A 13,422-nucleotide genomic window follows, 5' to 3' on the forward strand; every position below is an offset into this window, starting at 1 on the left:
CCCCCTGGGAGCATGATTTTTGCTGTTTGGTTGTTGCAGTTGGATTCACTGCAGCAGTAGCAGAGTGACAAGGTTGAGTCCTGTTGCCACCATGGCCAGGCTGAACAGCCGTGCTTCTCCTGCTCTTGTATCACCTGGAACTGCACACACTGGGAAGCACAAAGGAAGCCGGGGCCATAGCCCCTTGCCATCACCAGTAAGTCTACCCCTGGGTGGATCAGCCCTTCTGGTTAAACGGGTCACTGCCCTTCCTCTTTGGGCCTTCCCCGTCATCACCGAACGAGACTGCCACCGAGATGAGTCAAACCGTCAGACAACATCTGCACCCTCTGCACGGCACGTCCATGCGCTTGGATAGTTCAACTGCTGGGCTCAGCCCAGGCAGCGGAAGCAAAGAAACCCTGGCTGACTGGGGGGCGTCTGGTAGCTGAACCTTTTCAGTGTCCCAAGCACAGGTGGGTGATCTGGTTCATTTTTGACCGATCCCAGAAGGTAGAAAAGGCCTGTGAAGACAGCGGTGAGAGAAAGTTTGGCCTTGAATGGATGTACTTTACCAGGGTTTGACATCTGCTGACCTGGAGACTCTTGTAAGTGTACATCTGAGTATTTGCTCATGAGCTGCTAAGCCCTTGTCAGAAACAGATTAGAGGTTGCTCAACTAAATACGCAACCAGTTGATCTGCTCAGAACAGGAGAAGGAGAATGTGGTTCATCCATTCAAAATAGCCTGGGGTGAACTCTAATAATTGGTGTCTTGAGACTGAAACTCCCGTGTATGCAGGAGGTCTGACCCCGCCAACCTCCTGTCAACCCTTCAGCTCTAGCCAGGCTTGCTCTTCCTCTCCAGCTGGGTCAGATGGACCCCATCTACCTGGTACTGTATCCATATCTGGAAAGCTAGCCCATTTGGCATTTTCTTTCTACAGTTTCTTTCTTTTAAAATATGGACCAAAAAAAAAAAAAAAAGCATTACTAATGACATTCAAAAAAACCTACATAAAAGTGGCAAAGCCAAGTACTGAAAAAGTAGAAATTGCCAGAAATGGGATTGCCTGGGCAGCCTAGCTTCAGCTGCCTTGTGCATATGATCACTCCCTACATTTTGCCCTGGACTGCCACCTCTTCAGCACCCAGGCTGGACCTTGGCTGGAGGGAGCAATAAGCTGGACAGCTAGGCTGCCTCCTTTCTTAGCAGGGCTGGGAAACTCCTATCAAGTTGGTGAAGCAAGAGGCTGCAGAAAGAAAGGTGGTTCTCCTGGGCAGACAGCTGATGCCTCCCTGGAGAGCTGGGTCTGTTCTACACTTGCCTTGAAGTTACTCTGTGAGTTGGTGAGCCACATAAGCAAGAGCTTTCACAGGAGCAGCCGTGTCTTCCTCATTTCCCAAGCTGCTTTACAGAAGTGCTTAAGATTTGCAGATGCAGTCACAGACATCAGGATCGGGAGTTTGACTAAACTTAGTGCTATATAGTGCCAAAACCATAAAAAAATTAGTTCCTAGCTGGTTCAAAATGTGTGTCCAAAATGAATGAGTACTTATGACCTAAATCTCTTTTGTCTCTTATTTTCCACCTGTTAAATAGATATAACTCCATCCTCTTATCCCCAGCTCCGGACCTGAAAAGGTGGCTGAGAAAACAGCTTCATTAATAACCCTGAGGCACTCACTCAGTGCTGAAGTGATGAGCATTAGAAAGAGTCTGTGAAGGAATAGAAAAGCAGGATGTTGGAGCACGCTGACTGCAGGACAAGATGAAGGTAACACAGCCATCCCAGGGAATATACCCTAGTGGATCAGGCAGCCACAGAGCACAGCATGTTATGCAGCATGAGGGCGTAAATGCAGTGTGCTTTAGGAATTTAGTTATGGGATTTCCATAATTTTGAGTGCTTGACTTACAGCCCTTGTCATTTATCAGGCATTCCAGGTATAAAGTACCTGTTTACTGTACATTGGCTGGTAAGGACTGAAAGTGTTGGTGTTTGCTCTGTGCCAAGTGGGATGAATTTGGTGGGACTATGCTTCACCTCTCCTGGCACAACCTCACTCTCACACTCAGCTCAGTCAAGATAAGATAGCCCTGGTGACAGAGGCTGGGGAAGCTGCACATGTTGCAGACAGGACCACATGTGCTGGCAGAGCGGGACAGACACGGCAGAAGCATCTGGTAGAGAGCAGGGACTTTGTTCAACACAGCCATTCACTTAACATCTCTTTTCAGCACTGATTTCTATGCAAAAGTCTTCAAACTCATGTTAAGAATTATAAACAAGTTGTTGCAATTCTCCAAATATTGTAAGAAAATATTTGCATAAAATGCTACATGTGGAGCAGAAACAACCTCAGTGGTTTACAGGAGGCTGAAGTTGGTAACTGCTCTAGGCTGGATTTTTAAATAGCACCATGCACTGAATGGCTGTGCAAACGAGATGACTGAGGTGGATGGGGTGAGATGCCATTTTGAATGTTGTTGTCATAAACCTGCTGCACGCAAGAGCTCTGGAGCAGCAGGTTTACAAGGAAGCTCTAGCACCCACCTGTGCTGAGAAAGCTGGTTGCACATATGGGACATAGGGATAAAATACCTCATGTGCTCTTGTGGTTCTGAGGAACCCATCCTAGTAGTGCCTTTTTTTTTTCTCCCCTTATTTAAACTGTGGGAACCTAACTCATAACATAATCCATCCCCTCATAGAGGCAGGATTCAACCTGGACTTTTTTTGAGAGATGTTTCTTCCCAGCCACTTCATATAAAGAGGCTTGAATAACTTTCCTGAATTACCCATCCCAAGGTGTTCGTAACCTCATCTTGCTTCAAATGTCATATCTCCATCTCTCCTGCTGCAGTTGGAGCCTGTTGCTTCTTAACTTGCTTTGGCTGCACAGAAACCAGCTGACCACCCTTTCCATTACAACATATGAAAGACTGTTCTTCCTCACCACCCCCTTCCCACCCCCAAGACTTCTCTTTTCTAGGCTAAATGGGCCAAACTTCTTCACTCCTTTCTCTTAGTGCAATATTTATGTGTGTTTGTTTATCCTTTGTATTGTTTTCTTCCAGACTACTCCACTTCTTGGCCTGGGACTCTGAATGGGTCCTGTACAGGCTGCACAAGGCAGTCATCTCCTCTGCCTTGCCCCAGAGCCCCAAGTCAATCCCTGACCCCTTTGCTGCTGGCAAAGCTTCAGTTTTCAGTCCTCTGCAACCCCTGGATTTTTTGCTGCTATTCTGCTGCCCCATCGGTTATTCCCCAGATCTTCTACCTACAGCTCGCTTGGCTTTACATTTGCATTTGTTCTTGCTGAACTGCATCTTGCTGCTTTCAAACCATTGCTCTGCAGTTGAGATCACACTAAGCCCGGCTCCAGAGTCCCTGCAGCCACTCTGGCCTAGAAGAACAAGACTCCCTTCAGCATTGCCTGCTGTAATTTACAAGGGACAAGTACAGGACTGGTTGGTCCTGTCCTTCCTTTAAAAACCTCTGGAACCATCCTTTCTCCCTCAAGCTGCTGGTATGGCAGTAGCCAAGCACTGGTGAGTTTTTCCAGTGCTGCTGACAGTGATTTCACAGCTTCTCTGATTAAGATCAAAGGAAACAAAATGATTGCAGAGAGAAAGTCAGGGAATTATTATTCACAGTGTAAATTTAGTCACCTAAGTCAAGCACAGAGATTAGGAGACTGACTTCTGAAGCTCTCCCTCATAGCGTGGGGGAGCCTGGGCAGGGGCAGCAGCTCCCCATGTTGTGCCTGCAGCAGGTGCCCAGGTCAGTTCCCACAAAGCTGTGAGCAGATGCTGGTGGAGCCATACTGGTGTTTTCTGCTGCTCTGGGTTGGGGAATCACATCTCTGACCAAAGCAATGGCAGGGGCCTCTCACTGCCTATGAGGAGACAACATGGGTCCAGCCCAGCCCAAAGAAGTGTTGTGAAGGCGCTGCCCGTCTTGCCACCAGGAGACACTTGTCTCACTTACAGATGCTTATTCATTCATAAGTGGCAGGAATTCAGAAACATCATGGCCAGTTCAAGGGAAAAGAGTGTGTTTGGACAAGGCAGGAAAAGGGATGCTCTCTTAGTCCTGCTCAGAAAGACCAAGTGTCCAAACCCTCTCCCATGCTGTTGCTCTCTCCTGAGGTGTTTTCATCAGCTGTTAATAAAAGGCCAGCTCTGAGCAAACCAAGATGCACTCAAAACTTTCCTCGTGTGGATCAAAGAACATTCTGGACAGTTTTTCACTGACTGTCCAGCTCCTGCCAGGACACTCAGCTTCCCTCACCACCTTCTGCCAACAGCTCCACCACTTTCCCAACTGCCTCCCAGACGCTGGCCCTGCTAGATACAAAAGGAAGGTGTGCAGCTAATTTGTCCAATAATGGAACAAGGATATTTTGCTCTGAGGAAGGAGCTCCCTCCATCCAGCAGCCTGCAGAGCAGGACAGCCACGCAGTCTCTGAAACCTGCTCACCAGCAGAGGAGTGTGGTTTCCTCAGGAGAGTGGGAATCCAGCAGTGTGCTTCCTGGAAAGGAAGTGCCGCACAGGGTTGCAGAGTTCAAAGGAAGTGTAGTGATGCAGTGAGCTAGTGGATCCTTCAAGGGTTGTGCTGCTATCCAATGCCTTGGGAGGCCTGAACCCAACACCTGTCACCTCACTGATGCATTTGGCTACTCCATTTCTGGAGCCAGCTGCACCAGAAGAGCTCTGTGTGCTACATGGGGGCTGTGCTTCCAGGAAATTGGGTCCCTCAGTGTGGGTCATGCCAAGAAAACACTTGCAGCCATGTTAAAAAGTGTGGTGGATCCTAGCATTTCCATATAGCACACCAGGAGAAAAAATACACTCAGTGTTGTGAAATGTTCAGATAAAAGGGCTAAGAGTAGAACACCAGTGCCACAGGATGTTTTTAAAGAGGGAAATGGGTCAAAATGGAGTAGTTTCCCTACTGGAGCAAAGTCAGGAGATTTCCCAGAGCCACCAAGCCTGCAGCCAGCCCTATGCAATTCTTGGTTTTGGCCCTGTTTGCTCCTGTCTTGGCTCCATGTGTGGCAAGGATGGGAAGAAATGCTAGCAGTGCCCATGCAACTCTGCACTGTGTTCCAAGCACGTGCTTCTCTGCTAGTGTGTTTTTTGTGCTGCAATACAGAAATTATTTCCAGTACTTTCCCAAATGATGACTGCGTCTCAAGTGCCCTGACCTATGTCCTGCTGCTGAGACTTGCTAGCTGTTCCTACCTGAAGGCGGGAGAAGCTCAACCAAAAGACCCACAGGCGACAAAAATCAGTAAGTTGGGGAACTGGGAATTGCTGTTTTCCACAGGAGCAGGTTACTGTGGATGGGTTCATGGCTGTTTCTAGATCTGCTCCTTATTGCACATGCAAGAACTTAGCAGCTCCAAAGTCGTGTGGTCCTGTCTGTGGATGGAGAACTTTTTTGACATGTGGCCCTGTCTCACCCTGCTGGATCTGGTGACCTGGTGATCTGGTGCGCAGATCAGAAAGCAAATGATCCTTGCTTTTGCACTTTCTACTGCTGCATTGTCACCTACAGAGCCACTAGCATGTGGTACTCCAAAGGTATCCCTGAAGCACTGCTGTGCTAGGGGCTGATTGCACGTCTTTAGTCTTCTGAGGCAGTATGAACTAAGGACAGAAGCAGTCCCAGAGAGCACAGAGTGGGGGACAAAGAAGGGCATCCAAAGCAGCTTCTCCTTGCTGCTGTCTGCATGGGCTGATCCATAGATTCTTATATTTACAGCACTTTGTCTGCCAGGTTTGATAGTCCCTTAAGGGCCACTAGTAACATCCTAATGAATGTTTTAAAGTGCTAAGTTCCTCTGCTTTGTAGAAAATACTAGTCCTACCCAACCCAGTCCAAATGTTCTATGATCCTGAGCCTCTCTTCTTAAATGGGACTGGTGCTACACTGTGCCCTCATGAGCCAACTGCACAAGCAGTGTTTATGTGGCACCTGCTGAAGGTGCCCATCCGCTCCCCGGGACCCGCGTCAGCGGTGTCGGGGGTGGCAGGAGGGGGTGGCTGGGTTGTGGGGAGATGTATGGCTGCCTGGGAATTTCCTCAGCTGCACTGGGGTGACTGAGGTTGCTTGGGGCTGGATTGACCTCCTGCCTGCATAGGGCTGGAACACAATGCCCCTGGAATTTCTGGGGCTCCCAGTGCCACCTCCTCCGCACTGCCCTCCTTTGAGGGTCCAAGTTTCACAGCCAGAGCTGGGGCTTTTCTTCCTTTCCATCTCTGCTGTTTGTCTCAAAGAAAACCCATCGCGTTGTTTTTCAAGTGCCTGAAGGTGTTTTTCGGGGGTTTTTCAGGCTATTTTGAAGCTCATTTTTCCCAGATGTACTTTTTTCTTTCTTCTTCTTTTTTTTTTTTTTTTTTTTTTTTTTTTAATTGGTTTTTTTAAAAAAATTTCTTCTGTAACTTTTCTTCTTTGCCCTAAAGTTTCCGGCCACGTGACTTTCAGCTTACATCCCTGAGGTTCTGAGAAACCACAGGAGGCTGAGACCTAAAGGGAAGGTGCAGAGGCTCTGAGAGGAGAGGCAGCGAAAGTGTCGGAGTGCTGGGCAGGAGGACAGAGTGCTTCTGGGACGGGTGAGAGCAAGGAGCCAAGGGCCACATCAGAGGTGACAGAGGAGAGGCAGAGAAGCAAGACAGAAAGCAGGCACACCAAGAGCACAAAGGAAGCTGAAGAGACCCTGGGAGCCAGAAGCAGCAGCTATGCCCCACAGCTCCGACAGTAGTGATTCCAGCAGCTTCAGCCAATCTCCCCCTCCCAGCAAGCAGGTAAAGCAGGGGCCCTTCCCCCACTCTCCCCAGCTATTTCAGGGTGGGCCACGGGTGGGCAGGAAGTAGGGTGGCACCCACTGTTGGTGTTTTCACCGTGCAGTTTGGCAGAGCTTTCTAAGAATGGCTGTGGGGACCGACATGCAGGGCTCAGCCAAGGGCCCTGGCAGAAGCTCCAGCCACTGAGCTGGGAATGGGCACAGAGAGATGACCTGGTTACCTGGGGCTATACCAGGGGCAGCTGGGGCCCAGGACCCCAGGCACGGTGGATCCTGTGATACATGCCAGGCAGGCAGGAAGCTTTGGTAGGACTTGGTGCTCTGGTGAGGAGCCTGAGCAGGCACCTCTTGGCCCTGGACCAGGGTGGCTCAGGGGCAACCTGCCTGCTTCCTGCTTCTGTGGACAGTGCTCAGAACACAGAAAAGCCCTGCTGCTTTGGATCTGCTTTCTTTACTGTTCAGTCTCAGCAGTTTTTCATGTCAGTGATGCTTCACAGAGGGATGTTGTTTTGTTGCATTGCATACCTTAGAGGTAGGTCTTTTGCTGGCAGATACAGACACAAACTTGAGGTATTCTCACTGTCTTTTCTGGCTAAGCTTGATTTTATCTGTCATTTGCCATTTCCCTGGGGCTGGCAACAAGAGCAAGTGCCTGAGACTTTGCTTAGAAATCTTGGGGTTCATCAAGGTAGATGATTTTTTTGCTTCCAAACAAGGATGGGAATGCATCCTGGCTTGCCTCCTGGTAAAGACAGGGATAAAGCACATGATTTTTTCGAAGGATAGGAACTGGACTTGATGCAGGATATGGGAGCTGCTATATCTGAGACATTTTCAGGTTATTGAAGGCAAGGATAGAACGGTTAAGTTCAAAGAAAAATGTCTTGGGTTGGGGGAGGGGGGAGAGGATGTGGACAGATAGATGGGCTGGGAAGATAACTTTTGTGGCTGAATTTTGTAGTCTTGTGGAGAAGTGGTGGTGTGAATGTTAGAGTCCACAAGAGGGGCAGTGCAATATGAAAATAGAAGATGAAAGTCTGTGTGACAGTTTCAACTGTCAGAAGGACCAGATCTCAGCAGAGAATGGCTGGTGCATGAAGCTCATGACCTGAAGTCTGGAGACCTCTGTTCTCCCCTGCCTAAGAGGCTTGGGAGTGTTGCAGGGACGGTTAGCACTGCAGGCATTGCTAACAGGAGGCTCCAGAAAAGAGCAAGGACAGAGAACAGAGAGGTGGAGCAAATAAGATCTATGTTAAAAACAAAAGCTCTGAGTCTGTCTAGTTAAACAAAGCAGGGGCCGTACTGTGTTGTGAGGGTCTGCAAAAAATAAGCCTGAGGCGGAAGGGCGCTGGAGAAGGGAAGGACCTACAGGGGTGAAAAGAGAAAAACACGGGCTGACTATCTGGAAAATGGTATATCCAAGGAGCTGGAATGTCTGCAGTGCCATTACCCTGCAAAGAGACAGGAAAGGAAAAGGTTTTCTGCAGAAGAATTCAAATTGTCTTTTTTCCAGAGGAAGGTCCTTACTCTGGTCCGTCAAACTATATTCCAGGCCAGTGTGTTGGTGAAGGGAGAGTGGTCATTTCCCAGCTGTGCTGAGATCCTCAAGGATGTCAGATGTGCCTCTCCTGGCAACAGGGATACTAAAAGAATCACACATCCCCTGGGCTACAGCTTTATACTGGTGTGGAGGGTGTGTCCTTTGCTTCAATGATGTTATCTGCTGTGTCCCTTTCCCAACTATTCCCTGCAGGACAAGGGTGAGGGAGAGAATTACCATCATTTCCATGCCTTGTTTCCCTAGGACTCTTCTGATGACATGAGGAAAGTCCAAAGGAGGGAGAAGAATCGAATTGCTGCCCAGAAGAGCCGCCTGAGGCAGACCCAGAAGGCAGACACGCTGCACTTGGTGAGCACTCCCACCTTCCCCTGGTGCTGAGGACTCATAAGAGACAATGTGCTTTTCCCCTGGGACTTGGAGCAGAGCTGCACAGTGGAGGCAGGACAGGAAAAGTGAGGCCAGGGCAGGATGTAGGAGTCAGCTCTTGCAGTGAGAGCACACAGCCCAGGATGGCTGCCACTGAAGCGTTTAGTTTTGCAGCTAGTTTTGAATCCAACTTTATCTCTCAGTCTTTCATTACTGATTTCCTTTCCCAACCTCTTCTTACTGAGCTCTTTGAAAGCACAGTCTCACCTGGGTTGGCTCTCCCCAGGTTTGAGATTCATGCCACCACTTATGCAGAGGTGCAAGAGCCTACAAAGACACTTTTCAGTGCTACTGTGGGCACCACCAACAGCACTTCCCAGTGCAAAGAATTAGATACCTGCTTTTCAGGAGGGATGGTCACTTCTGGCTGTGTGTGTTTGGGCAGGCCTATGGAGACAGTGTTGGAGCATAAGGTCTGGGATGCTCTGCATTTTGCACATTGATAAGTGCAGTCCCAAGTATTTTGGGCCACTGATGAAAAGGATGAAGAACATGCAGCCTTGCAGTGGCCAGAAACCATCCTCATCCCTGTGCTGGGCTTGACTGTCCTCTGAGAAGTGGTAGTTGAGCTCATGTTCAAAAAAACTTCCTTTGATTTAGCAGTCTCCATATTCCCATTTTTGGAAATAATTCCTGAGAATCCAGTTCTGAACCTTCCTCCTTACACAGTGCCCTTAGTCCATGGTTGGAGCTAGGTTTAAGACAGAGATTTCACTCTTTTCTCAGTAGCTGATGAACCTTCTAGAGCTGACATAGCTCTTGGCTGATTCCATTACATCAGCCAGCAGCAATGGCTCTGGGCAACTGTTTCTGAGAGAGGTGAGAAAATACACTTTCCTTGGGGTCAGTGCTGTCTCCACAGTAATCCTAGAGGTACGTATGGGCTCTGAGCTTCCCCCAGGAAAATCCTGCCTAGCTGTGCACCTAACAGAATTGGGCTGCTTCTCTTAGAGCAGATAACAAACCACTTGCTTTTGAAATTACTACTGCTCAGCTAGCACTGATAGCACACAGTCCTTGCCTGCCCATTGGGATGGGGCAGTGGGGCTAAGTCCAGTTTGGATGTTGACAGGCAGATGAAAAAATGCAGGGAGGCAAGTAGATGATGGATGGTAAATTTCTGCTAGTTTTTTTTTTTAATTCCAGTGGACAGTGACACCCTGCTGTTCCTGGGTTCATTCCCTGAGCACTCTTTGCCTTTGGTCGATTCTGCATCAGGGCCTTTGTTTTTCTGATGTGGTTGTTCCCAGAAAAGCATGGCTCATTTTGAGCTATGGTGGTATGGAAGGAGGCACCAGCTCCATCTGCCCCAGAGTTTTCTAGCTTGTGTTTTGAGGGGAATGAGTCATGGGAAAGCTGGGACTCCTGGCCCTTAGGTGATTCCCATCAGTTCCTGAGTTTAACAACAGCCATGATTTCCAAACCATTTGGTCACGCCTTCAAGATGCTGTTTGCTGTGTGAGCTCCTGCTGTGACAGCAGCTGTAATTGCTGGATGCACTTCAACCTCTGCACATAGTAGGCACCGCTAGGAATCAGCGTGGCAGCAGAGGGGTGAGCAGAAGGTTCACTTTGACAAGGTGGTGGTGCAGCTTTCCAGAGCCTCCAAGTGCTGGGTCTTGCTTTAGCTCTCTCAGCTGAGTTTCCAGTCCTCTGGTCGTGTGCAGGCCACTGGCTCCATGGTCCGTTGATGCCTGCAATGCTTCAGCCTGGAGCTGGCTGCACTTCAGCAGAAGCCGAGGTAGCAGAGGCTTTGATGCTCTCAGTACTGTTGAGACAAGGCTGAGCATCATTATTAACCCCTTAGTTGTTATTCTCATTAATACCAGTATTAATTCAGTTCTTCTGAGGCCTTAGTTTCTCTTTTCTTCTGACTCAAGCATCTCCCCTTCCTCCCCATCTCGCTGCTGCTTTCCTCGGCTGCTCGCAGGAAGCAGTGAGTCTCTTCTTTCCAGGGCCATGACAGGTTTCCTGTGGCAGGTGGTTTTCTGGTTAAAGACGGCGGTTATTCAACGTGCTCTCCCCTGGGGGCTGGGCTGCCCGGGAAGAGCCCGGAGATGTGTGTGTGCGAGAGAGGGAGCGAGAAAGCCTGGGCGGGAGCAAGCCGCAGTTGATTCTCGTAAGCCGGGGCTGGGGAGCGTGGCTGGGGCTGCCGGCATCGCACCCACACCCGACCCAGCCAGCTGGCGGAGGAGGGTTTGCCCAGGCGTGGCTCTGTGATGAATTTACCAGAAATAAAGCATTCTGGAAATTCTGTGGGGCAGAGAGGTGAAGTACCACAACCCTCATGTCCCTATCTCATCCCTGTGGGTCCCATGCTGAGGAAGCCCCTGTGGTTTTGTCTCCTCAGGAGAGTGAAGACTTGGAGAGACAGAATGCTGCCCTGCGCCGGGAGATCAAGCAGCTGACAGAGGAAATGAAGCACTTCACCTCGATGCTGAGCTCCCATGAACCGCTCTGCTCCATCCTGACATCCCCTCCACCGCCTCCAGAAGTGCTTTATGCCACACACTCTTTTCACCAGCCCCACATTAGCTCCCCACGCTTCCAGCACTGAGCCAGCCAGCAGGACAGAAGCCTGCCAGCTCCACTGATGGAGAAGTAACTTTGTGGGGCTTGCTTTTCCATCCAAGGAAAGGAATTGGACAGATGGACATTCCTCCTTAAAGTATGTATTCTGAGTGATTTGCCTGAGACTTGTTCCCTGTGCAGAAATGGCAGAGCCACCATGAGGTATCTTTGGACAGTTTCCAGCTTGGATTCTGGGAGGAAGAGGCAGTCACGAAAGGGCACCAACCCCATTCTCTGGCCCTTGTTTGGGGAGACTCACAGGAGTGTGCAGTGCCAGCAGCCTCCATAAGAGCAGCTGGCTGTGGCACGCAACAGCCAGACCTCCAGGAAGAGGAAAGGCAGCAGGGGTGGAGGGGAAGGTTGGGGGCCACAGAGTGTCAGGGCAAAGCTGGTTTATTTTTTTAAAATAAAGATTGAAAATGCTTAACTCTTTGTTTCCAAAATAGGGTTTGAGTCACTCCTAAGGCCTGGCATGGCACAGTGAAGACACAGGCAGCATGAGGGGAGAACTTGGAGCCCAGAAAACAGCCCTACATGCATAGGAGTCTAATCCAGGGCAAGCAACCAGAGCCCCACATTTAGAAGGGGAGCCCATGCACATAGGCTGGTCAGGCTGAGGAGCAATGGTTTCTGGGGTGATGAGGTCCCTGGGGAGGATAGGTCTCTCCTTGCTGCAGGGCTGGACCTGGCTAATGACTGTGATATGCCACGTAGTATCACAGGTCTCTTCTCTGCTGAGCCTCTCAGCTCCCTGCTACTGGTGGCTATGCCTCCACATGCTCCCCTTGCATGTGTGGAGGTGCGCTGCCATGTCGTGTCAGCTCACAGGCAGGTCTTGGTGGGCTGTGAGTCTTCAGTTTGGCCAGCAGCACAGCTGGGAAGGAGCATCATGACATGGAGGGAGCTGGTGGTCTTTTCCTGGTGTGTACAGGAGAAGCGGGACCTAGCAGGACTCATGCTCCAAGGTGCCCTGCTAAGGCATGTAGCTGCAGCCTACATTCTTTCCCCTTGCCCATCGGTCACAGCTTCACAAAAGGCTGCTGCACTACCTCATGCATTGAAACAGATGAAACTTGAAAGGTCAGAGAGGAGTAGATTAGTACTTCTGAGCGTGATTTGTTGGAAACACAAGCCAGTCCATACAAGCAATCTCTGCCCCTTACCCCACACCAGCCAGCAGCCCACTTATCAGCCGCACTCTATACACAAGGCTGAAGCCCACCTGCCAGTGGTTCTGCTGGTAACAGTGGCTCAGGACTGCTGCCATCTTCAAGGAGCATCAGCTGCAATCTTTTCAGCATAGAGTACCACAAGCAGTGCTGCTGATGTAGGCTTTTAAATGAGGGAAATAGACTAAATTTGTAGATATCCTTCTTGCAGGCACGGAGAAGCAGCCTATTTGTGGGAGCTGACAGTGGTCAGAACATGGATTCTTAGGCTCCAGGCAGTGCCTTGAAGCCTGTGGGAAAGCCAAGGACAAAACTCACTCAGTCTGGCCTGGAAAATCCTGAAGAGAAACCCAAAATAATCCCTATAAACAATCCCTGTACATAGCCCCCTCCTGACACCTAGTGTTTTTCCAACTTGTTTACTGGTAGAGATGTTTACAAAAAGGTGGTGCCCTAAAGGACCAATCCTATTCATTGTACTGAAACACTGTATAAAAGATTCTCTCTTTCAATAAACTTTGCTATAAGCCCTCTGAAAAACCTGAGTTCTGCTTGTCGTTACATGAGCTGTCCTGAACTGTAACGACACCCTGTTTCCAGATGGGTTTTGGCCCATCATCATAGCCCTCAAGAGCAGTTGGGTAAAGTCTGTAGTGCGCTGTGCTGTGCATATTTTCTCTCTCTGGTTTGCCCTAGAAAGATGATAACCAAATACTGCCATGTCTCAGCAAGCTGTCCTCAGGATAGGCACAGGTAGCATTGTGATTTCTCCTGCCATGGTCTGTTCAGAGGTTTGTGAGCCTCCTGCCTCCAGTTTCTGTGCCAGCAAGGGATGCACTGTGGTCAGAGATGCCTGGTGTGAGAACATTGGCCTGGGTGTCACCCTACACCCAGGGTGAC

General features: G+C 49.6%; 1 protein-coding gene across 4 annotated transcripts; it reads left to right on the plus strand.

The window, feature by feature from the left end:
• Positions 1-13,049, plus strand: BATF (basic leucine zipper ATF-like transcription factor). 4 transcript variants are annotated; one of them, XM_066188524.1, is made up of 6 exons: positions 1-587; positions 1,583-1,757; positions 5,143-5,280; positions 6,456-6,797; positions 8,601-8,705; positions 11,133-13,049. In XM_066188524.1, exons 4-6 carry the CDS (start codon positions 6,732-6,734, stop codon positions 11,337-11,339), a joined length of 378 nt encoding a protein of 125 aa, XP_066044621.1. In that variant the 5' UTR covers positions 1-587; positions 1,583-1,757; positions 5,143-5,280; positions 6,456-6,731; the 3' UTR covers positions 11,340-13,049. The 4 variants fall into 4 exon arrangements, with proteins under 4 accessions (XP_066044621.1, XP_066044622.1, XP_066044620.1 ...); XM_066188525.1 differs by having other exon boundaries at positions 1,609-1,757; XM_066188523.1 differs by lacking the exon at positions 1-587 and having other exon boundaries at positions 653-1,757.
• Positions 13,050-13,422: the final 373 nt, after the last annotated feature.

This window comes from Chamaea fasciata, unplaced genomic scaffold (assembly GCF_029207755.1).
Source record: "Chamaea fasciata isolate MVZ Bird 193981 ecotype frontalis unplaced genomic scaffold, bChaFas1.0.hap1 SCAF_7, whole genome shotgun sequence".
NCBI lineage: Eukaryota > Metazoa > Chordata > Aves > Passeriformes > Sylviidae > Chamaea > Chamaea fasciata.

What these genes read in the sequence shown, in the direction of transcription:
- BATF (XM_066188524.1), top strand. Translation starts at nt 6,732, where the DNA reads ATGCCCCACAGCTCCGACAGTAGTGATTCCAGCAGCTTCAGCCAATCT. An exon ending in CTCCCCCTCCCAGCAAGCAG is followed by an intron (nt 6,798 to 8,600) that starts GTAAAGCAGGGG and finishes TTGTTTCCCTAG; the next exon opens with GACTCTTCTGATGACATGAG. An exon ending in AGGCAGACACGCTGCACTTG is followed by an intron (nt 8,706 to 11,132) that starts GTGAGCACTCCC and finishes TTGTCTCCTCAG; the next exon opens with GAGAGTGAAGACTTGGAGAG.